The following is a 25,414-nucleotide window of genomic DNA, read 5'->3' as shown; positions in this document are numbered from 1 at the left end:
GGTGTGGGGTGCTACCGCCACGATTTCAGCCTCTCCCTACAAATGGAGGGTTATATGTGTAACATCTGCATGCAAGCGCACATAAGTACATACATTTTGACAGAGAATCTATATCTTCATGTTGTAGTACTAAGATGGGTGGCTTTATGGAAAGTCTTTATGTCGCATCCCTTTTAGAAGACCTTCAAAAGATTCTAAATTTGTGTGCATAAAACCATAGCATTCAACATAGAAATGCACATTAATACACCCACATTGTTTACTTAGATTAAGATGTTTATATATTTGCGTCAGGCATATACTATGCCGAGTATGCTCCAATAAAAGCATGGTATACGTTTACTCCCTCGATTAAAAGACCTTTCAATTTTCAATCTGTTTTAGAAACCACCTATGAATCACTAATTATTTTTAAAAAAATAGAATTTGAATTTTGAGTTTTTTAATATTTAAATCTCACCCTTCATAAATTGGAGGTCTCTATTCAGTCTCAAGATATTATTTTAAGTGTCTAGAAGGTGCAGTCAAGATTTTTTTTTTTTGGAAAAAAAAAGAAGTGATTGTATGTCTTGACATATATGCATGCATTGTGGACTTGTGCATGTTTGTGTACAAATAAGTTTTGATTTATTGTTTTAAGGTTGACGCCTTATATGAATCACACCGTATAAAGTTAAGGGAAAATATCTTTTTATTCTTCATTTTTAACTTCCATATAACATGAGACTCAAGAATTGAAAATATTACCTATAAGCAATAAGTTTCAATTTTTTCTATCTTACAACCCTCTGGAACCTGTTGACTATAAATTTTTGACCCAAACAAATACTAAAATACCCTATTCAATCTCCATCTCTCTCCCTCTAAATTTCCATCTCTCTTTTTATTTCTCGGTGAGTTTACCAACTAAAAGGTCTAGCTTGAGCTCGAGCACAAGCACACTTTATATGTGAGAGAGAGATGGAGTTTTAAAAAGAGAGATGGAGTTTTAGATAGAGAAAAAAATGTAGTTTGAGTTTTAGAGAGAGAGAGAGATGGCGTTTGGGTTTTAGAGAGAGATAGAGTTTTGAAAGAGAGAGACGATGATCTGAGAGAGATGGAGTTTTAGAGAGAGAGATAAGGGGTTAGAAGATAAAAAGGATGTTAGAAGTTGTTGAGATCAATAATACATAGTCAAAAAGGTTTAAGGGGTTGGAAGATAGAAAAGAAGGATTCATTTTGCTTACAAGTAATATTTCAATTCTTGGGTCTAATGAGATATAGAAGTTAAAAATAGAGAATAATAAGGATATTTTCCCTAAAGTTAATACAAGCACCCTATTGAGAAATAACCTGAATCATAAATTCATAATTCCTAAAGTTCGGATTGGAGATTTCTCCATGATGAGCCTAGATTCTACCTCTACAAACCTCGCAAATATCTAAATTTTAATACATGAATATATTATTTAGTGATGTTCTACAAAAAGACCATTTATCTTTTGTACATGAAAAATATAATTATTTCCACTTAGGGTGTCACAAAGTCCGAGAATTTTTATTTTTTTTTGGCACTTTGCATCTATTCAAGAATACCCATTTTGAAATTTAAAAGAATTGAAACCTCCATGTACAAAAGATAAATGAACTCCGTGGACAATCCCTATTATTTATAAGTACATGTCTTGTTGTATTGGATATTTAAGATAAACAACTAGACACACATTGGACGCCAACACTCAAGATGTTATTCATACAACATACAGGCATATAAACAAAAAACATAAACATTTTTCTTTTTTTGGGTAATAGATTAAGGAGTTACATTTTGAAAGTGTTAATTGAAAACATCAACGGTAAGAATAGATACCACGATGTAGTAACTAAGTGTGGAGATGCTACCACCATGATCCAGCCCCTTTCCTAACATAAACATGATGATATACAAATTATACACACCCACATGTAAGTGTAATCATCATAAAATTCACAAACAAATGCAAGCACTTAAACTACCAAAGGCATTCGGTGGACAGCAGGTTATTCATTAGGAACAGCCAGCCCTGATTAGTAACTTGTTCAGTCAGTGGCGAACAGCTGCCTTATTTAACCCGAACTCATGAACAACAGTTCGTACACGTCTAGGCTCGATGAAAACAAAAACAAAGTAAAGCATCACCTCAAATCCTCATATGGAAATTCTCACTTCATCACCTCAAATCGCATCTGGAAAGCATTTGAGAATTAGAAATCTTTATGATAGCTCTAAAATCAATTTTCAACATCGATTATGAAATTTAAAGCTCAAAAAATATACAGATTTTGTAGATCTATGAGGATTTATTTCTTGGGTGAAATGGATGGTCTAGATTATGTGTTACAACAATATACACTATTTTTAAGACTTGAAATCATCTTTTTTTTTTTTTTTTTTCCCACAACAACAATGATCAAAGCCGAGATAATTGATTCAAAGCCTTTCCGAGGCAAGAACTGCAATTTTCGGTGACTTTTGAGGTGAGGCTTTACTAAACCACCTATACCTGCATATAAATGTATTTATGTGCACATTCATATGAATAAACACACATGCAGACTCATCAAAAGAAATTTACATCCACAACCACCTATACCTGCATATAAATGTATTTATGTGCACATTCATATGAATAAACACACATGCAGACTCATCAAAAGCAAACATGCATATACATGCCCGTGAATAAACACGTCCATATATATACACAAATGCTTTCATATTGAATATTTACATGCACACATAAAAGGACATCCAAAAAGCACAATAAATTACACACATCCAAAAAGCACCATAAATTACACACGTGTATATATATATATATATATATATATATATAGGAAACAATTAACCAGGCAGCTACAATAAATAGTAATATAAGTGAAATCTCTACCATCAGATCTTCATCATGTGGTTCAAAATACATAACACTATACGAATTTTAATATATATTTTTTTAAATTGGATCATAATGAAATATTAGATGTGTACTAAAAATAAAACACACAATTAAAAAAATATATAAAAAATATTTCTCAAAATATAAAATAATCAAAATACCCCTGAAATTTACAAGGGTAATTTGATCATTTTAAATTCTTGAAAATAATTTTTTTTTATATTTTTACATGGTGTGCAATAATGTTAGGTATATACATCTAAAATTTCATCTTAATCAGATTTATAAAAAAAATTTAAAATTAAAATAGTAATATGTATTTTGAACCACTTGATGAAGATCTGACAATTGAAATTCCACCTATATTATTATTTATTATAGCTGCCCACCTATTGTAAAATTTACTCATAGAAAAACACTAAGCAACGTCAATAGACAAAAATGAACTGTGATTTCGTCTACCCCCATCACCGTCCAAAGTTCATTGTGCGGTCACGATTGTTCGGTAGTATTTCATTTTTTTTATAAATCGCAATGACCTGAAATTTAGAATGTGTATTCATCAAAAAATAAAAAAATTTTCGAAAATTATAAAAAAAATATTTTACATAAATTTTTTTTACCAAAATACCCTAAAAAAATTTCAAAAGTATTTTGATCAATTTATTTTTTACGGATAATTTTTTTATATATTTTTATTAGATACACCTCAATAAGATGTACATACCGTCTTAATTTCAAGTCATTCCGATTTGTAGAAAAAAAAATGAAAAATAAAACACTACCAGATAATCGTAACCGCACGATAAAATTTAAACGGTAATGAGGGTAAACGAAATCACTATTTATTTTCGTCTATAGGCATTGGAAAGACTTTTCCTTACTCTCATATATATATATATATATATATATATATATATATATATATATATATATATATATATAATATAAACATGTATTCATACACAAAGATAAACAAGCATTGTCAATATACTTATAAGGGTAAGGTTTTTTTGTACTATTTTTGAGGCTGTCCACCTTAAATTTCAATGATCATAAGATCTGCACCATTTTTCGAGCACCAAACACTATGGGTCTGATGTGAGCACCAAACACTATGGGTCTGATGCGGAAATGGATTTATAGTGATTTGGGATGAGCTTTGGGTCCTACATCTTTCGAAAATCAAGGTGTGTCAACCAACTCATCAAATACTTTTCTGATAAGCATTCACTTGTCCATATAACTACACACACACAAACAACACATGCATATCTCTGTGCCTCACGACAGTCCTGTGGAAGTCATTTAGTTTTGAGATAAACTCTCAAAAAATTTCTTAAAACCAATGGCTCTCTGGCACCCCGTGCAGACCGGGGAACCCTTAAAAAGTTCCATGTACAAAAGAAACAGAGTCTCTACAAAACAAATAATACAATCAAACAATATTTTAAGACTATGAAACAATAACTCACACAAAAGCTCAAATTCACTATCTAAGATGCTATATATCGATCTCTATTCCTCGCATCGTTCTTCTTACAGTTTGCTCATTTCCTTTTCCTAACAAAAACCAACATTTTTAGTAGAAGATGAAAAACGTCACCAGCCAAAAAGAAATTTCCATCTCATTCGAAATTCTACTTTCCATTTTGACCAGCTTGACAAGACCTCTAGCCATGGTTGGATCCAGTACAAAGGGTGAGACTTACTCGCAGTGAGATTTCAGCTGTTGAGAAAAGCTAAGGGCGTAGCCATTGTGGAGTTGCATTCACCAAAAAGGAAATGAGGATGTTTACCGACCCGTCTTTGCTCGTTTCATACCACTGTTATTGAAGGGAGATAAGCTGCCGCTTGGGCAGGGGCTATCTTCTCTGAATGTTGAGTTCAAGAATGCCAACTCACGCAGTTGCTGCCTCTTGTAATGGTCCTGAGACTCATCCTTCAAAAACACCAAGAACAGGGTTTGAGAGAGAGAAAGATGGGGAAGAGTTCATAGGTCGTTCATTTGATAAAGTAGTCACAATGAGATCAATATAGTAAAGAATAGAAAGTAAAATGCCGATTAATAATCAGGAGACTAATTGAGTAAGCATAAACTTTTTCCAGATGAATAGAATTCGATGGATATTCATGTGTTATTGCTAAATGACATGACAACAAAGACTATGAATGAAAATTTTGATTATAAATTTCATACCACAGGTTTCAGCAATTCTTCTATGATCTCACGAGCCTGTCTCAGCCTTGAATCAATAATATCAACAGGTAACTCAGCCTCGATTAATATGTGCAGTGGCTCATTAAGATGCTCATACCCTGGTCTTCCTTTCAATTTTTCTTCCTTGAAGAGAAATGTAGCAAGAAAGCCATATGAATAAGTCTTTCAGAAAAGAGAGAGCATCGGTAATAATCGCATTGTATTAAGTATTCTATGTATGCACACATGCATAAGCAATTTAATCAAGACAAGAAGTTGATTCAACTAAAATTCCAACTGAAATGCCTTGACCAAGTACAAAACAAAAACTAACACCAAACCGACATCAATTGTGGCATGCATCTGATGTTCCACTAAGTTTGAATCCATTTGAGGGAAGTCGTCTTTCTTAGTCCAATAGATTTTGTATAAAATAGTATAGGTACTTAGAAAATGGGCTTGAGCTTGATTTGTTAGTTATTGACAACTGCAACACTATATCCTAAGTTTAATTCCTACCACTCATCATCATCATGATCATCGGAGCCTTGTCCGAACTACTTGGGATCAGCTACACGAATCATGTTCCACTATCGTACTCTATCAAGAGCCATACCATCAATCAGACCATAAGTCAATCAAAGTTCCAAAAACCACCGGGCCGCCACCTAGAATTTGGGCAGCCTAGGTTCAAAAGGGAACAAATGGTGTCCAGTAGCCCTGTTTTATGTACATATTTTGTACAAAATATGCATATTCATGCATTTTTTATAAGGAAAAAGTTTATATAAGGATGCTACCTTATAATGTAGAACTATAGATGCCCCTCAAAAATCCATTGGAAAAGGTAGTTTTAATGTTGAAAAACCTTTCGATTGATCATCTCGACATCGAGATGTATGACGATGAAAAATAAAAAGATTTTTAAGTCTCAGAAAGTGTATTTTACAACATATTATCTACACCGTCCATTTTCCAGATTTTCATATGTTTATAGATCTACTTGATTTTAACCATTTTTGAAATTTAAAATTTTATAATTAGATATAAAAATACATTTTGATATAATCCTAAGAACATTTTACATCAAAATTATATACCATGATAAGATTTGAAGGTGCATCTTACCTCTACACCTACGGATGCATCCGTATGCAAACTACACCTTTTTTATAATCCGAACAAAAAAAACTCCAAAGATACCGATGGGTATTTTTTCACCTAATCGGGCGCAGTCCTTTGGGTGCCTGCCCAAGTACCCTAGGCGCCCACCTAGTTGACCTGCCCAGGCCCCCCATCACGCCTAGGCGGCTGCCTAGGCACTGGGTGGACCACTTCTTGAATCAATGAAGTCAATCATATATTTTCTCACTTTACCAGTCAGCCACCCAAAAAAGGAAACATCTACCAACTTGTGAACACACACACAGGTTGAATACCTATTGTGTATAGTTGCACAGAGTCATGTATTTCTATGTTGTGTACATCATCCAACCTGGCAAATATTTGAAAATTTTATAAGAAAGGTTTGAAAATATTGAACACCAGATTGAACATAGTTCTTGCCAATTGTCATGTGATGCCATGACTGAGTTATGTATATCAACGAGCACAGAACACCATTAACATTATACACCGATCAACACTTGCTTTGATGCTAGAATTGACCCATTCACCGAGGATAAGTTACTCAAATTGGCCTTCTTTTCAAAGTTCCCCTTCTCCAAAGTACCATTCAGGCCTTCACTTATCAAGACATCTATTGACTTTGTTATGTAGACTAACCATTTTCAGAGTATGAATTCAATCCATCACCACATAGATATGTATGAGATAGATATATAGAGAGAGATTTATCATCCCAGTATCTGGAGAATAAATCTTATTATGTGAAAATAATCACATTTGTTGAGAAGTAATCACACAATTGTGTGTGCAAAGTCAAAGCATGCTTAGAACTGGCATTGACAACAGTATAATTCAGAAGACCAATCGATTATAAGTATTGCAATATAACCGGTTAACCATGATTCAGAGATGCTACGTCTCTGCAACCATTCCAAACATTCTTCACATAAAACTGGATAAAGTTTGTTACTTGTGAATTTTTTGTGAAGCAACCAACACATAAAATACAAGGTACGATGCATGATTATTTATATCCATACATGATAGACACTAGACAGCGTGATTACACCCGAAAGCGTGATAAACTTTAGAGCCATTATCTTCATCTGTTTGCACTGTGTGATGGCAAGGGAAGGTCTCAACCTATGCATGATATCTTACTAAATTTCCTATGAGGTTCATGTACAAAGAAATCACAGACGAATTATCGAGAGAATGACACTTTCCACATGAAACTCAATCCACTACGAAAATGAGGACAAGAAAAAAAATATAAAAAAATAAATACAGTGGACAAAGCACCTTCCAGTATTTGTAAATAAGGCCTATATCTAGAAAGACTATCTTAGCCGTTTTACAATCTCAAAAAAAAAAAAACAAAACTATCTTAGCTGCAAATGCATCCAGAACCCTGCCTAAAAGAGGATGAGATCTACCAGAACAATCCCAACCTTTCCAAGGGGGACGTATAGGGGTAAGTATGCTATAGTCAAGTGGACTATGAAAAAGGTGCGGTTTGTATAGAGCCTAGGCTCTAAACAATCCAATTAGAGCCTACCTTCAAATAGTGTCGAGAAATGTGGTTTCAATACTGAAAATCTTTTTGATAGCCTTAAAATATATTTTCATATTTATTTATAAAGTTTAAAGCTTCAAAAATAGTGTAGATCGAGAGATCTATGAAAACTTGAAAATCTTTAAAATTGACGTTCCAAAAATGAGGTACAAAATATACTATTTCCAAAACTTGAAATCCATTTTTTTCTCATGTCCATTCTTCTTGATGTCGAGATGATCAATTTGAGAATATTTGGGCATCAAAACAACCTCTTCTAGTGAAAGTTTTGAGGTAGGCTCGAATTTGATTGTTTAGAGCCTCGGCTCTATATAAACTTTTCCCCTATGAAAATAACAGTCTATCAGGATGATCCTTGTCCAATTAATTGGTTGAAGGTGATGCAGAGTGGGACACACCATTGGGGTCATGTCCTGTTCTTACATGTCCCACTCTCTCTCCATCATTGCCCATTTCAATGGGATGGAGATGCCCTCAATGTATTTGTTTTTTAATACAACAAAATTTTAATTTACCCTTTCCAAGTTACATAAACGGCACTTGTTTTCGAAAATATGAGATAACTACCCACACATAGAGCTCTTTTTATAGAAGTTCCAATATTAAGTTTATGCTCTTTTATTCAGAAAAATGCCCGTTTTTTCTATGAATGCAAGTAATGACTCCTCATCCCTACTGAAAAAAATACTTGATTTTTTCATGCCATGAACAATTTCCATTGCCAAGCCATACATTGAAACTAGGATATTTCAACACTAGAAGAGAACCAGCAATCAGTATAGATATGCAGCAAATTTTGCCTTACCTTTTCGGAATCCTTTATTGATCCTTTGCCTCTGATGTAAACTCGACACCCTGTTGATGCTTCAACCCTTTTAAGTGAATTGCCCCTGGGCCCTAACAGACGACCAACAAAATTGAACTGGAACAACCAGAAGTAGTTTGTCAGTTCCAAATGAACAGGCATTAAGTAAATTAAGGTAAAAGCACACTACAACCAAGTGGACTATTAAAAAACCATTGAAAATTTAGCCATCACTGTCCATTGAAATGATTGATAGCAATAGAGAGAAAATGGATCCACTAGGAATGATCCCTAAGGCGGGCTCCAGTCCCTCTTCCATCAGCAGCTATCATTTCAATGGACAGTGATGACCCAATTATACATTGGCTAAAGTATAATTTCCCTAAACAAAGCTTTTTCTTTCTATTTAGAAAGCCTAGTGTGATAAAAACACAAAATGGAAAGGCAAAATCATACATTAGGGTAGTTGTCAAGTGGAAGTTCAAGGCGTAGAATCTTCTTTATACTATAAGAGCTTGGGCTTGCAGGAGCACCTTGCCAATCCATTGTCATAGTTTGCGGCAATCCCAATCGCTTTAAGAAAGGAGGCAGAAAGGAGTTCAGATCATGACATTAAAGGATCACGAAAGTTACCACAAGAAATATAAAACTTCAAGTAGTTTATAGGACATAAAGCATGAGTTTTCTTTTCTGGTAGGCAGAAACATCCTGTTTTTTCTTATCTAAATATCACACAGTATAACACCAGACAATGGGTGAAGTAGATAGACACCTGTGTAAGTGCGTGTGCAGTGATTTGAAGATCTCACAAGGTTTTCATTTTGCAGTCTTTTTGGTTTGTCTTTTTGATATGAAGTCACCAAAATAATGATTTGTATCCTAGTGTGTGCACTCAGAACATTTGTTGAATACCATTCTTTAATTACCTTGACTTCATGGACTTCATTATTTGCACCAAAAATGGGGGATAGCTGATTAGAACAACTCATTGTTTGCCAAATCTTCTCATTTGTCTAAATAAATGGTTTCTGATAACTAATAGCTTGGGTTCATGAAGTTCAAAAATGGGAAAAAATGTAAAAAAAATATCAGTAAAGTAATGTATGAAAGTGCTAACAAAACCCTAATAAAGGAAATATAAATCCACTCAAGAACTGAGTCAAAATAAAATGCTATCCAATGAGACAATAATCTATGAAATCCAATCACTTCCAACAGTACATCCCAAGTTTGAATCCACCCCTGAACAACTCAAAAAGATATAAAAATTATTGCCAAGACAAGAACAACTTTAAACATGATATGGGGAACTGCATCAGATTGCTTTGATTGTGCATCAATCAAGTGCAGCGGTTCATTGGTTGCTATATTTTCAGATCAAACCAGGAAGAGAACTTGCCAAAAGGATGGAATTGAGGGCCAATGGTTCAACATGACCATTTAGAAAAATAAGAGAAAGTTGAACCACCCAATAGATTTGGCCGAAAATAATCAAATCAACAGTCAAGAACTCATTTTGTTCCCACTGAAACATTAATAAAGGAAGTACGAGCTCTTTATTACAAATAAAAAAAGCAATTACAATATTCTGATAAAAGCAACATGACAATGATACACCATTGCTATCGCCAGACCAAATGTCTGCCTTGGACTCCAAAAAACTGAACCATCTTTGATGTTGGATGCCCAATATGTTGATGCCAAATAGAACTGGAAGTAAACCAAAAGCCAGAGGGCCATGAGTACTACCCTTACAACGCAATATAAAAAGATCCGCTTTTTGAAATTTATCCTGGTCCTGATCCTTCATAACAAACTCTCGTAGGGTCAACTCAAAAAAACAGTATAAGTCACGGATAGCTCTAAAAGAAATCTAGAGCACTAAAGAAAATTCGATCCTTCATAATTAACTGAAATGGATGAATTTTTTTTAATCAGAGCACCAAAAGAAAATTGTTCAGGGATAGCTCCCTCATAAAATGACGAATAGGAGCATCCCCAATAGAAGAGAAAACATAACCATAACAGAAACCAATGTGGCACACCCAACATGAGGAACTCATTCATAAAATATACGGAATTACCTATCATGCAGTCCATGATACCCATCTGACGGTTGGAGTCAAGTAAAGAGAAGTAGGAGAGCTGGCCAGAATTTAATGTGACATAAGCTGAGTCGCTGCAAATTTGACATCCGTAGGAGAGAAGCTTAAAACATCAGCATATACGGAGGTAGCATCCACATCCACCATTATGAACTAAAAAGACCATCACAACCACAATATCTGCTTCCACTAAAACTGCGACAGACCTAGATGCATGTATTCTATGCAGTATTCCAACTGACCTAATACAAATTTCTAGAAGTAATGCCGAAAGTGCATATCTATGGCCCAACTTAAGTCGAAACTTTCAACCATTAAAATAAAAAAATAAAAACTTGAGTTAGAACTTCCTCAATTTCTTCAATACTGACTTGAGATTTAATACATGTCCACATCAAGCCTTGGAGTTGATCAATACACCATACGCATAAACTCCATGATCTTATGCTCTAAAAGTAGTCCATTTGTAAAAATTAAAAATAATCAATTTCCATTTAACCAATGGTTGCTTTAATAGTGGTACTGGCACCAATATTATGACTTAACTAACTCCACCTCCCTTACCATAATTTTGAGCTCTCCTCAAATAGGTCGAACAAATGCCCTCTACAAACTGGAAGACCTCCTACCAGCCACTTCATTTAGCCTAAAGTCCTCAACTCTTAGGTGGATCTTCGAGGCTGACAACCTTCACATCGACTCCCTGAACACGGAAACTAATTCTTGAACCCTCTTCCAACAACAATGAAATCAATCTCTCTCAGCTGCAGAGTGAGAATATTCCAAGAGACATTAAGTAAACAAAATTGTTTGCTAAACCGACCTTTATTCTAGTTTTCCTCACTCTAAACGTTAATATTCCCCTTCCACGAAGTTACCATAGAATCCGCCAACACTACTCGTGGACCCCACTCCAATTTGCAAAGGGCTCCATTGGGAAGGAGATCCAGCATAAAAATCAAGAAGGGAGGCTATCATGCCCCAAGACTTTTAACAGTTCTTTGAGCCACATCAATAAAACATACTTTTTCAAATTTGTTAAAAAAAAAAAGAATCTTTCAAGGAAATTTTTGCCAGATTGAGACGTTTAGAGTATCATGGAGAAAACAAGTAAATGATCCTTTTCATAGTACTAGATTCTGTGTATGGAATACAAATCCCCAATCCACCCACTAAAAGTTAAGAGAACAGAGACTCCCAATTCATAATGGGTTCACAGAGTTCAAAGTTCAAACTTATAATTCTAAGGATGATAGCTTCAGAATTGCAGAACTGATATGCATCCCATTCTCAAACTTTGCCAAACACTTGTGTAGATGGTTGCAAGGTTTGGCTCAAATACATGTACAGATAGAGAAGCATTTATAAAAATGCCCCTATATCACTCGCCCAAAAAAAAAAAATTCTCCTAAATCATTTTAATTCAGTGGTTTTACCTACTTGAATACATGGCATATTTCTCCATGGAAGAATAAATAAGTTTTCATTGAAAACCAATAACTCATGGAAGAAGTAATGACCTTCAATCATACTCACTGAACGAGAAGCAAATCACTTGGCAAAAACAGAGGCTACTAACAACAAGTTTCCTCCGTCCCACTGGAAATAACCCAATTAAATTTTGGGTAACATATAACCAAACATAACTCCAGCCACAAAATAAATATTTAACCAATCACATGCAAATACAAACACCAAGGCATCAACGAACAAATACAACAACACTACAAAACTTATATTGGTGATGAAGATCATATAAAAAACATATACAAAAGAAAGGAGAAACTTTTACCTCTTGTTGAAGACCATTCCAAGCACCAAAGCCTGTTCCTCCAAGACCTAAATTAAGATTGGGAAATGGCACTGGACTCGCAAGGTGAAGCCTTTCATGGTCCCCAAAACCTTTGTTGGGCATCCTACCAGAGACTCGCAAAATCTCTGTACACCAAAGAAGTTGTTTTATCAAATGATTTAAAACTCAACAAGTCCGACTCAAACACAAACCAGTAAGTCAGACTTGGTAGCCTGCGAAGCCTAGAAGGAAAACTTTGGGAACTGATAGAGTCTTGATGATCCTAAGGTTACTAATTAATTTTTCCAAGATTTAGTGGAGTCTCACTAGGACTTGGCAGAGTCAAGTTGTCCGACTCACGCTCGGGACCCCAAGACTCCCGACGCAAAGCCATGCTTTAAAACAATCGTTTCATATCAACAAAGCACCCATTCCTCCAAATATTGATTGAAAACAAATGTACTTGGACTTCACCCATCGAACAGAATTGGACCAGCTAATGAGCCAGTTAGGGGTCTAGTCTAGTCATTCAAAACTGGTTCGACCACCGGTTGAATCGATTGGACAAGATATTTAGAAAATAAAAAGAACATGGGAATAATATCTTAAAAATATGAAATATATTAAAAAGATACTGCAAAATTTTGTTTAGCCGGTTCAACCAATAAAAAATGGTTGGTCAACCTAAACCAATCAAGCATGGGCTTTTACCAATTTTCAACCAAATCCGGCTATAACTCTAGACCAAAATACCCAAGGCACATGATCATTGGTATCACCAATTAGCCCAGCCAGTAGGGTACAATCCGGTCTTGAAAGCACTAACTTCACCATCCTTGAACAAGAAGCAAATAGAAGTTCATATTTGGTGAAAGAAAGACTAAAAGAGTAAAATATAAGCAACAAAATCATGAAATAATCACAAGACTCAAAGAAGATATACATAAAACACACATGGGAAAATATTATACATAGAAACCTGAAATTCCAAAAGAGTGAATAGAGAAGCTCATCTATGAATCATTCAAGCGTGCAAACTGAAAAGCACTGAGCCTGGTTAAGACTCATTTTGCCAGATATATTTGTATTATCATTCAGTATTTATATCATAAGGCTAACATTTCTCAGTAAAGACAGTAAGAGAATACATGAAATTTTTATAATGTAATTTCCGGAGAGAAGAAATTCTGAACCCATAACCATTTCCCTGCTGTGTTTGGCATGGATATGAAACAGTCAAGGTATAAATCATAAACCCAAAACTGAAAAACTGAATTTCCAAAGAAATAGCAAAAACCCACATATGAAAATATAACAGAATTGCTCACAATGATATCATATGTACATTAAGAGAGAGAAGGGGGCAGGAGGGAGAGAGAATACGGACCCTGGTTCAGTAAACGGCTACAGATAGGGAGGACTTCCGTGAAGGGGGCTAACTTTTGATGTTCAGCCAAAAGCTCAGACAAATACTGGCTGATAAAACACATTAGAAATGCAAAAATATTACATAAGCAAGAAAGTGTTCTGCAAGTTAAATAAAGGAAAACCAGATGAAGAATTATCAAAAGAAATCCATAAAGAAGAGAGAGATGAAAATATTGACCGACACCCACATAAGAAAAATGCAAAAGGAAGTGCACAAACGTAAACACACAGATTTTACAAAAAGGAAACCCAGTTGAAGAATAAGCAAAATAAAGCCATGAGAGAGAGAGAGAGAGATGAGCACAAAAGAGTTTTACAAAATGCTGAAACCCAGACGAAGAATAAGCAAAATAAAGCCATAAGAGAAAGAGAGAGACCTGTCATGGTCTGGGGTGCTTCTTATTTGAGGAGAGACGGCTTTGGAAGGAGAGAAGTTGTGGGTGTAGAGCCCTGACATTGTCGATGGCAAAGAAAAATACAGAAAAAAAAAGAAGAAAAAGTTGAGGAGCTTTTTCGAAGTACTCTCTCTCTACCTCTGGTTCAAAAGAAAATAAAAGAAAACCACAAAAGAAAAGAAAAGGGAATCCCCTGGTTCAATAGAAAAGAAAAGAAAACCAGAAAAGAAAAGAAAAGGGAATCCCTCTTCGAGGTGCCAGTGTATTTGAGGTTATCAATGAGGAGTGTGGGTTTTGGGGGGTTTAAATGGGATAGTAAGAAAGGAAGGGGTTTATTTGACTGTGCGACTGACAGTAGTGGGTGCGTAGCAGCGTGCATGTAGAGAGAGAAAACTTTAGAAATCAGGACCTGAGAGAGAGAGAGACAGAGAGTATGAGAGAGAGAGAATATTGATTTAGAAGCTAATTAAAAAGAGTAATGATCCCCGTATTTATGTGGATAAGACTTCGTATCATGACCATTAAATATTATTGAATTAAATTTGATACAGATTTTTTTAAAATTTATTAAATATTATTGAATTAAATTTTCAAAAATTCTATTTTAAATTTAATTGTGATATTTAGAGATCCTACATATATAAAATGTGATGGGTATGGGAAGTTCTTTATCATTACTCAAAAACAAAATATATATAATAAAATTATTTAGCTTTAGTACAAGACGGTTACAATTAATCTTAACTATTGAATATGAAATTGAGTAGCTACATTTATATATTAAGACCAAACTTTATTGACCACCATAAATATTTTTAATATTAACGAAGGGAAGAGAGAGAGTGAATATGAAAGAGAGAAATGAAAGAGAGCCCAACCAAAGGAAAAAAAAGAGAAGGACAGCACAAAAAGAGAGAATGTGTGAGCGTAATCAAACAAGTCCAAGTAAAAAAGTGTTGAAACTAATAAATAAATAAAAAAAAAACTTTATAAAATATATAAATTATATTTAAAAAACGATTAAACAAATTACATCCAAACAAAATTGAAAATTAATGAAGAAATAGATTTTAAGTAATGGATTTTTGCCTAAGTGTATTTTTAAATTTTTTCAACAGAGATGGAAAAGTAAAAGTAAGTTTTAATAATCAAAGCAATTTTTAATCTTTGCTATAATAATAATAAAAACATTAAATTTGTACTACAAATCTATTTCCGTATTTTTAGGATTTTATATAAACTTTTTATTTATTTTTTACACATTCGGCAGGTTGTCATCTAACCAGCCGGTTACAGGTTAGAACGACAAACTCTTTTAAGACTGATGTAAACCCTAAAGTGGGGGGTCTCTCTTGTTTGAAGAAATATCTGAGAGAGAGAGAGAGAGAGAGAGAGAGAGAGAGAGACCAATATAATACCCAAAAAAAAACGAGAGAGGTCCTCGATTGTTTCAAAAACCATATGTAACGCATGCAGTGAAATATTGAAATGTACGGTCCTTTAAGGCTTCTTTACTGATTGTAAAAACAAAAAAGCAAACTTCAGTTAATTGTAAATGAATGGCCACCTAACCTTTATGGATGGTCCTTGAGATTCACGTGTTGCCTTATAAAATAAGGGAAAAGTTTATATCGAGCCGAGCCTCTAAACAACTTTACAAATTTTATTAGAATATATTATTTTGATGCTCAAGTATTTTCAAATTGATCATCTCGATATCAAGATGCATGGACATGCGAAAAAAATCGATTTCGAGTTTTGAAAATAATGTATTTTGTAATGTATTTTTTTACCATCAATTTTCAAGATTTCAAGTTTTCAAATATCTTTCGATTTACAGTATTTTTTAAGCTTTAAACCTTATAAATAAAGATAAATATATATTTTAAAGCTATCACAAATATTTTTAGTGTTGAAACCTCATTTCTCGATACTTTTTGAAGATATGTTCTAATTTGATTGGTTAGAGCTTAGGTTCTATACAAATTGTACCCATTAAATAAAAGAAAAAGTTTATATAAGGTTGCAACCTTTAAACGTATAATTAACTACGCATCTCAAAAATCCATCGAGAAGGTTGTTTTAATGTTAAAAACCCTCTAATTAATCATCTTGACGCCCATATATAATAATATATTTATATATTGAGTCCTATAAATAGTGCATCATGCAAGTAGACCGTCTATTTTCAAGTTTTTCATATATTTATAGATCTACATTATTGTAATTATTTTTTAAGTTTAAAATTTTATAATTAGATATGAAAATATATTTTGAGATAATCTTAAGATTTTTTATACCAAAATTATATGTTACCATAAAATTTGGAGGTGCATCTTAAAATGGATCGTCTAAAGTTACAACCTTATAGAAACCGCACCCTAAAATAAAATAGGCAAGAGCTCAATGCAAGTGACACTTTCATTGACCTCTCTCTCTCTCTAACTTGATTGTAGTGTGCGATATTTTTTTGGGGTAAATTGTCTCGTTGTATATTTTTATTTTTGTCAACCAGATTGATTCATTACTTTTCGTGTAAGCATACTGTCCATATGCTCACTCGGGTAAAACTAATATAGGGGTACTTTTAACACTTTGAATTTTGGTGATGTATCATCCTCAACCCTAACACAAACTTAAAAAAAAACTAAAAATAGCATGCACTCTTTGTGAGCATGAAAAAACTATTGTTCTTGTTTGGATGCACAAGGTCTAATATGTAGACATTTAAAGAACTCAAAATCTAATTTCATTTTTTTAAAAAAGTAATTGTCTAATGATTTTTATTGGATCCTAGAATTTTAAATCTAAAAAAGCTTATTATGTGTTTTTTCTCGAGAAAAAATTAGATATATACTCTCATAGCGATATAGTATATGTGTTAGTTTGTTAATTTTAAATTGGGAAAAGATCATGTCAGCCTATTAACTGTTGAAATAGTGTAAGCCTAATGCTCCATATTGCATAAGAGCCGATCTGATAGTCATGATTATATTTGTATTTGAATTTTATTTTTTTTTAAAAACTTTAAATCACTTAAAATTTAGAATGTACACTATTTTCATCAATGCGTATCTAATAAAAATATTAAAAAACCCATTCACAATAAATAAATTGACCGAAACACTTCTATAACTTTTAGGGATATTTTTATCAACTTAGTTTTTATAAATTATTTTTTTAATAATTTTTTTATGTTTGCCTAGTTTTCAAGAGTAGATTCTCAAAATTTAAAATGAATTGTATTTATAAAATAAAATTCAATTCGAAGTACAATCATGACCATTGGATTAATTTGAACAATTGGGTATTTAATGCGGTTGTCAGCTAGCGATGCTGACTTCTTGCCGTCACTTTTAAATTTGTCTATTCATCCGTTAGTTGTTATTGAAACTGATTTTTCATTCTCTGTCTCTTGTGGTAGCTCTTAGTTGCCTTCTTCGTTCATCTATTGTTTATATTTCTAATTTTGAGAAAAATCATGTATGCCAACAGGCTTATCATCTTCATGAGAACCTCGTTCAAACTATTTTTTGTCAGCTGGATTTATCATCTTCATGAGATCCTCGTTCAAACTATTTTGGTCAGCTAGATAAATTCTAGTCCATCATTGTGCGTTACGGTAGCCGCTCACTCAATAAAATCATAAGTCGTCATATATTTTCTCAATACTTCCAATTATGTTATTTTAGATTTACCCTTTCCCATAGGCTTATAATATATTGAAACCACCACCTTGAGAAATATAGGTCAATTGGACCCTAATTTTTTAACCATGTAGATCCGTAAATATTTGAAGACCATAAAAGTAAATTATTCAAATAATTAGATGCACTAAATATAGAACTTGACTATTTTTTATATTAAATTGAAAGTTTTCCACTGTGGAAATACTCATGTAATATGAGGTCGACACCGGTCACAAACTTTTCCCTTTTCAAAATGAGCATATATACCATGCTCCCCCCATTAGAACACCTAAAGATTTTTTTAATTTTAAATTTTAAAAATCACTAAAGAGTTACTAAAATTATAATTCTTAAAGGAAAAAAATTTGAGTTTTGAGTTTTCTAGCACTTAGATGAGGCCATCGAAAAATTGAATAGTCTCTGTAATTATTTTTTTATTTTTCAAAGCGCACAGAGGGTACCATCAGGAATTCTTTGCGAGATTAAGTTGAATAATAGGGTACATCCCTATCACTTGGAGTCCTAAATAGAGAAAAGCCAAACGATATTATGCTTTCCTGGGAGTATATTGTTCATTTAGTCGTCCATGTAGAACCTAATGTACGACAACAAAACAATAAAATAACATATCGAGATTGATCAGACAGAGATTGTCAAATTTTTTGACAGTGAGATCTGAATCTTAGAAAACTTGAAATTCATTTTTTTTTTATTTTTATAATCATCATCTAACTGGTTCCCAATATTTAAATCTTTTTTTTTTTACCAAGCAGGTCTTCTAAGAGTAGGTACACAGTATACGCCCCGCGGAAGCACAATATGAGCGCTAGGAAGAAAAACGCAGCATATGCATCGCAACGAACGCATGGGGAACTCAGTAGCCATCGGCGTCTCTTGTAGAGGGAGAGAGAGAGAGAGAGTTTTAGAGAGAGAAAATGATTTGGCTGGAAGCTCTTCTCCCCTTGGGGATCATTGCTGGTATGTTGTGTGTAATGGGCAATGCCCAATACTACATCCACAAAGCAGCTCATGGAAGGGTAAACAAGCTCCTCTTTTCTCGCTCTCTCTCTCTTTTTTGAACATATATATCTATCTCTCTCTAAAACTTTGGTTTTTCTTTCAGCCAAAGCACATTGGAAATGACGTGTGGGACGTTGCTATGGAAAGGAGGGATAAAAAGATCATGGAGATGCTTTCCTCAACCCAAAAACAGGTATTTTTGCAGGTTTATTTTTATTAATGATGGGGAAAATTCTCAATTTATTGTTCCTAATTTGGTTATTGGCATTTTTCTTGCCATTGATATCGAGATTCTGCACCTTGGGTTGTAGTTGTAGTGGGTTTTTTTACTCAGCAATGGAAAAACTACAGCTTTCATTTATCTGACAAGAAAGTGGAATTGAGAATGATTGGGGTTTTTCTTTGGAGTACACAGATTCAGGGTTATACCTGGTTTTTTAAATTACTTGAGATATTGGGCACTTCTGTTAAGGGTTCAGCTCCTGATTACATATATTAGGGTTTGTGTCTTGAATTGGCAAGCTTAACTTAGGGTTTTCCAAATTGAACGTGCTAAATTCAATCAGGGTTTCCAAATTTAAAACTTATTCATGGACTTCTACGGAATACGGTACGATGGGTTTTAATTAGGGTTTTCACCAAGGTTTTTGGACCCAGTTGGTAGTTAATGCATGAGGTATAACTCGAGTATAGATTTCTAATTTTTCATTTGAAAAAAACAATGAATAGGTTTGGAAACCTTAACAAGGAATTCTGCTAACTTTTATACTCCACCACCTTCCGCCCCCTCCCCCCCCCCACCCCCCCCCCCCCCCCCCCCCAAAAAAAAAAAAGACCAAAAAGAAAAAAGAAAAAACAACCCTACCTCCTTCTCTTATTGGCCATTATTGCCTATATTCCTCATTGTGCTAAAGTAGTTGATAGGTGGCCATAACTCTATGCTTTGGGTTAGTACATGGATACTCTTTGGAGTTTATAGTAGCTTAGTGAAGAGTGCACAGTAGTAAGATTCTTTCAAGCTGTAGATAAATCTCAAGTACCTCCTCAAATGGCATCACACCTGATTGCTCTCTTGTAAGGTCTTGCTTTCACACCTATATTTTTGACTGATGGCCTCCAATTTGCCACTTTTTCTTCTTTACCGTTATCAAATATTCCATTCTACATTGGCTAATAAGTAATGCATTTATATAAAAGTATTCAAATCAGGAAGATTTGATATGCACCCTTGTTGTGATGTCTTTCCTTTAAAAAAGCTCTACATTTAGGAAAAGCACCCAGGCCTCTGCAAGCTTTGGAGTTTAGACATAAATGTCTGCACTTGATGCCAATCAATACCTTATTCAAAGGGGCTAACTTGCAGAAAGTATAATCTTCCTCTACAATGAACATTTTTTCCCTCGTTGTTTAAAAAAAGCGGCCCGCCTAGTGCCTATGCAGCCGTACTGCCCTTCCTAGGGCGCTAGAGCTCCCCACTGGGCCTCATTGGGGACCATGTCCCCAGGCGGGTGTCCAAGCAGCCCAAGAGGAACCTTAGGCTGGCACATGGAGCCTAATGCTACATGCTGTCCTAGGCTACCCACCCTTATCTCAAGGTGGAAATTGCCCTTGAACAAGGGGAATTTTGGTAAATTTGTTCCTCTTTTAATGGGGAAGGAGGATTTGGAAAAAAGGATTTTGGGGTTAGTTTTTTGGTTTTTGTTGGGGGGGAGGGGGTGATTCCTATACCATCCCCCCCCCCCAACCACAAAAAGAACAAACCAAAAAAAAAGGTTGATTTTAGGGTTTCTATAGTAAACAAAGTATAAATTAATACTCTGTGAATTGTCAAATTTTCTTAGATTGAAAATTTCGAGAAGCTTGAGAAATTATCTCAAATCTTACGTTTCTTTTTTATTGGATTCATCGTGAACTACATGTATATGCATATACATAAATAGCTATCGCACGCTTTCAAAGCACACCGTTGTAGGATGAGATTTAGAAAGGTACGAGTTCGAATGAGTGTGGGAATGAATCACGCACACTCCAATCTTTAGTCCCTCTATGCCGTCATCTAACTTATGTTCTTCATGTAGCACCACCCTATACAAGGCTTAGCTACCCATGTATCATGTTTACATATTGCTTATAAAGCTCTCTAGTCTTGGAGCTATCTCTTCTTGTTACTCTTCTTCTTGTAGCTACTGAGATGCACTACTCTTGATTTGGGTTAGCTATTTGTTGCTTTGCATTGAGTTGGCTCTGAAGTTCTATATTGCTTTAATTACCTACCCCATCTATGCCTATGCAACAGAAGAGAGCAACATCTACTGTGTTGTGCCATACTTGAGAGACAACTGCTACGCCCACACTGCTACTGAATTACATCTACTACAGCTAGGAAAGTTAAATAGGAAAGTAAGAACAGAAACTGGTGCTTCTACCTACTGCTAAGGACTATACTTCCCTCCCTTTCTGCCAGAATGGGCATTTATCATTCCTTGATTTAATGCCATTCTTGACTTTATGGCTTGACTGATTGTTTAAAAGGGCTTTTGGTTCCTAAACTTGGCAAGGGAAGAATTGGCCTAGGAAAAATGGGGAAATAGGTGTGAAAAGAGAGGGAGGGTAGTGCCCAACAGTTGAAAATTCCAGTCTGAAATCATTGCCAGTTCCATGTGCATTGAAGCCCTTTTTCAAATATAGCTTTTTAGGGAAGGTGGGCCAGTCAACAGTCTGGGTATCCTATTTTCTGCCTGGTTAAATAGACATTTTGTTTGGTAAATAATAATAGGTTTGAGACCTTGCCTATAGGTTTTGTGGGCACATCATCGGCTCAGGAAGAGTCAAGACCTCAGAAGATGTAAATCTGTCTGGGAATGGCCAACCCCCAAGTAGCTGATGGTGGTAAGGAGTTTATACACGTGTCTGTTTGTGTGCACACACACACACATGTACATATGCACATGCAAAAATTATAAATTTATATGTATATATGTGCATCTGGAGTGCATATATATGCATATGAGTGTACTGGGAGCCTTGAAATCAAGGCGCCCGCCAAACGTCTAGGCGATCAGAACCCTCTTTACCGACTACATTCCACTTAACATTCTTTTCAACCTTCTTTTCCCTCTTCAAATGTAGAAGTACCAATTATTCAGTATTCTTATTGAACTTGCTCTGAGAATGTAAGTTTCCTGAAACTAAGGATTCAGATTCCAGTTGAAAACCTCTTGCTGAAGCTGCTCCTATTTCTTTGTTCTTTTACCAAAATCCGAATATTATGAGCTCTTCCCATTCTGGCTCTAGTGCGTCAATGCTTTATTTGCAGTTCCAATGGTCGACTTCTATTCAGTTCTCTTTATTGTTATACGAGTGTTCTATATTAATGAAAAATGCGGCAAAGTTACCTTTGTTGGTCCAAGGAATCATCCCGAGGGCCCGTTGTGTCTTATGTTTAATGCTAAGTTACAAGAAGTTATTGTTTCTTGAGCTTATGCATGTCATTCAAGCTTCCTTGTCATGATAACTGTATCTGTGGTAAATCGGTAATCATTGTGAGTCTCCCTGATGTTATTCCTTATGTAGGAATGGTTATTGATTTTCATATTTTTTCAAAATTTGGAATTTAATGTGATGATGGACACTCCATATAAGAATAGTTGGGGAGGCTGTGTGGTTTTCAAGAAAAATCATTGATCACTGTTGGAAAAAGTGAGTGGATTTTGTGGCATGTCAATCTATATCAGCTTCTTGTCCTCATTCAGTGTGTTTGAGAAGTGCTCAAACTTCGAATTCTGGAAATGAAAATAGTTGCAGGTATTGGGCTTGGGCTTGATTGGTTGAGGTGTTGACAATCACGGCACTTCTTCCTAAGTTAAAGTCTTACTACCGTACTAAAGAGGAAATGAGTAATAGTTGTTACTTATCCAGAAATGAGTCTGAAAGTAACAAGAGAAATGAGTCTGAAAGTAATTCTAGAGGTGGGTGAGGAAGACTCAGAAAATATCAAGAAAAATACCAGAAGTGTATAATCACCAAGTATAAAGTAGAGAGCTCGAAATAAAAGTAGAGAATCATATCCAATAAGTGAATGAAAGAAAGAAAAGGAACCCATTAGAACTGTGCTGCGTGTGAAGTTCTTGTGAGACCTAAATGACTCGACTTTGATGCTAAATTGGGAAAGCATGCAGGAAATGTGGACTTATGTGGAGAATGCAGAGCTTTGATGTGATGCATGTGAAGTTCTTGTGAGATCCAAAAGACTTTAGGAAGTTGTGATGCCTAAATTGGGAAAGCATGCAGGAAATGTGAATATATGTGGAGAGAGAGAGAGAGAGAGAGAGAGAGTTGGATGAAAAACATCGGGAACCTGGGCCTTTACCAGGATGCCTATTATAGAGATATTTTGATCAAAGCCTTTATGTTTTAGGGGGTATTTTTATTCAATTTTGAATGTAGCGATATTTTTTTTTGACTTTCACTTAAATATTCAATTTAGTGGGGGAGTGATTTACTTTTCTTCGGTTAAGGCATGGAGCCAATGACTTTAGCCAAACCAAAGAGTTTCCAAAAAGATTGATTTAGACACCAGCCCGCTTGGAGGTTTGTGCTTGTTTAATGGATAAACAAGAACTAAAAAGTTGTGGGAAAATTATAAATAGAAAATTCCTAGTTCCAGCTATGATTTAGCTATCGATAGTTAGCTTCCAATTTTTCATTACATAGATCTGCTCTCAATTTGTATATAGCCTTCTATACTTTTGCAACTGCTACTAATATATATTTGAGCAGTTGTGTTATTTCATTTCCTTTATGAAGGATTTCCTAGTCTCTTTCCCCATGATTATTGAGTATGATTTTTACTCTCTCATGGTGATCGAGAATGGTTTGGTTTTTTAGTCTCTCTGTCCGTCCCTGATGACTGAGAAATGAGATCATTTTATTTTCAGTATGGAAATCATTTACAGGCTCATGTTGCTTTATGATGATGATGGCTACGGTGCAGGAATAGCTGGGCAATGGGTGGATGAGAGATTGAATAAGATTGGCTGCCTCGATCCGGTAGTCATTCACTTTGTTCTGATAAAGGGACTTTTTTACTTTTTTTTTCTTTTGGGAGACTTGGAGCCTCAAGACGGTATTTCGTTGTTGCTGTATATTTGTTGTTTGTTTCAGAGTTTTTGCATCTGTAAATTTATTTGCCCAATTGGGTTTCTCAGTGCACTCAAATATAATGAGATTTGCCCAATTGTGTTTCTCAGTACACTCAAATATAACGAGAGTGAGAGAGAGTGTGTGTGGATGATGCTAGCTTGGTCGAAGAGTGATGTGCTTCATTGGCAATGGACCCGACCAGACCCGGGACCTGACCTCGGGTCCGGGTATGGTTCCAAATTTTGGACCCGAAAGGTCGTGTCTAGGTCCAAAAGACCAGCCGGACCCAACCCGAATAATATAGGAAGGTATTAATGAATGTTGCCAATATGTTTGTTTCTTAGGAATTTGTACTCATAAATGTTGTCAGCAATATTGTAAATGTTGCCAATACTATCGGTGTATAATGGTAAAAAAGGAAGAAGAAGCTCTTAATCATAGTGTGGCATTGGGCCTGACCAGACCCGACGGGTAGATCTGACCTCTGGTCCTGGTATGGATCCAAATTTTAGACTCGAAAGGTTGGGTCTGGGTTCAAAACATGGACCCGAATACTAGTTGAGTCTGAGGTCCAGTCAGACCCGACCTGTTGCCACCCTTCATGTATGTGAGAGGGAGAGAGAGAGGATGACAAGAGTGGTTGCTTCATGGTCAGAGAGGATGATGCTAGCTTGGTCCAAAGTGGTTGGTTCATGGAGAGAGAGAGAGAGAGAGAGAGAGAGAGAGAGATTGGGGTGGGTGATGGTGAATGAGACAGAAGGATGCATGAGTTAGTTGAGTTGTAATATTTGTTTAGTTGGGTGAGAATCCTAATAAGCTCTGCTATAGGCCCAAGAGATCGTTTAAAAAATTGCCATGAGTTATGTGCCCTCCTTTCTCACTGCATATCTCTGATGTGATGGGTGTTTGGGTGGATGTTCCATTTATATTTGCTTTTTCTCCTTCCCACACCTCTCTCTAAGCAACATCTTTGACTTCTTGCATTCAGAGTTGCAGGCCCTTTATTTCTTGAGAGAGGGGGAGGGGGAGGGAGAGAGGGGGAGGGGGAGGGGGAGAGGGAGAGAATTGTTAGCCCCTTTTTTCTTCCTCTAGAGAGAGAGCGGGAGAGAATTTTTAGCCCCTTATTTCTTCCTTTAGAGAGAGAGTATGTTTTAGCCGAAGGGTGATTTGGCAAAACAGGATGCTTGGAGGGATTCAATTTCTACTCTCTGCTTTTGAT

General features: G+C 35.2%; 2 protein-coding genes across 11 annotated transcripts; one reads left to right on the top strand and one right to left on the bottom strand.

Moving 5' to 3' along the window:
- Window positions 1-1,612: 1,612 nt before the first annotated feature.
- On the bottom strand, window positions 1,613-15,250 carry LOC18432399 (RNA-binding KH domain-containing protein). 8 transcript variants are annotated; one of them, XR_966607.3, is made up of 8 exons: window positions 14,327-15,250; window positions 13,909-13,997; window positions 12,522-12,667; window positions 9,081-9,197; window positions 8,625-8,741; window positions 5,116-5,259; window positions 4,628-4,857; window positions 1,613-2,205 (listed from the first exon to the last, which is right to left on the bottom strand). XR_966607.3 is itself a non-coding variant. In XM_006842506.4 (7 exons), the coding sequence occupies exons 1-7, from the start codon at window positions 14,404-14,406 to the stop codon at window positions 4,711-4,713; spliced, it is 840 nt and encodes a 279-aa protein (XP_006842569.1). In that variant the 5' UTR covers window positions 14,407-15,250; the 3' UTR covers window positions 4,223-4,710. The 8 variants fall into 8 exon arrangements, 4 of the variants coding, with proteins under 4 accessions (XP_006842569.1, XP_088730144.1, XP_020521701.1 ...); XR_016060871.1 differs by having other exon boundaries at window positions 1,613-1,902; XR_016060872.1 differs by lacking the exon at window positions 13,909-13,997 and having other exon boundaries at window positions 14,327-14,808.
- A 3,661-nt stretch (window positions 15,251-18,911) lies between these two features.
- LOC105420507 (NADH dehydrogenase ubiquinone 1 alpha subcomplex subunit) lies at window positions 18,912-24,298 on the top strand. Of its 3 annotated transcripts, none has more exons than XM_011624391.3 (3): window positions 18,912-19,070; window positions 19,157-19,246; window positions 24,047-24,298. In XM_011624391.3, exons 1-3 carry the CDS (start codon window positions 18,969-18,971, stop codon window positions 24,050-24,052), a joined length of 198 nt encoding a protein of 65 aa, XP_011622693.1. In that variant the 5' UTR covers window positions 18,912-18,968; the 3' UTR covers window positions 24,053-24,298. The 3 variants fall into 3 exon arrangements, with proteins under 3 accessions (XP_011622693.1, XP_020521667.1, XP_020521666.1); XM_020666008.2 differs by having other exon boundaries at window positions 24,009-24,298; XM_020666007.2 differs by having other exon boundaries at window positions 23,991-24,298.
- The last annotated feature ends 1,116 nt before the right edge of the window (window positions 24,299-25,414 follow it).

Source organism: Amborella trichopoda, chromosome 8 (genome assembly GCF_054954075.1).
Source record: "Amborella trichopoda isolate Santa Cruz 75 chromosome 8, AtrichopodaSantaCruz75HAP2 v2.0, whole genome shotgun sequence".
Classification (NCBI taxonomy): Eukaryota; Viridiplantae; Streptophyta; class Magnoliopsida; order Amborellales; family Amborellaceae; genus Amborella; species Amborella trichopoda.
This window is presented reverse-complemented; position numbering and strand designations above follow the sequence as displayed.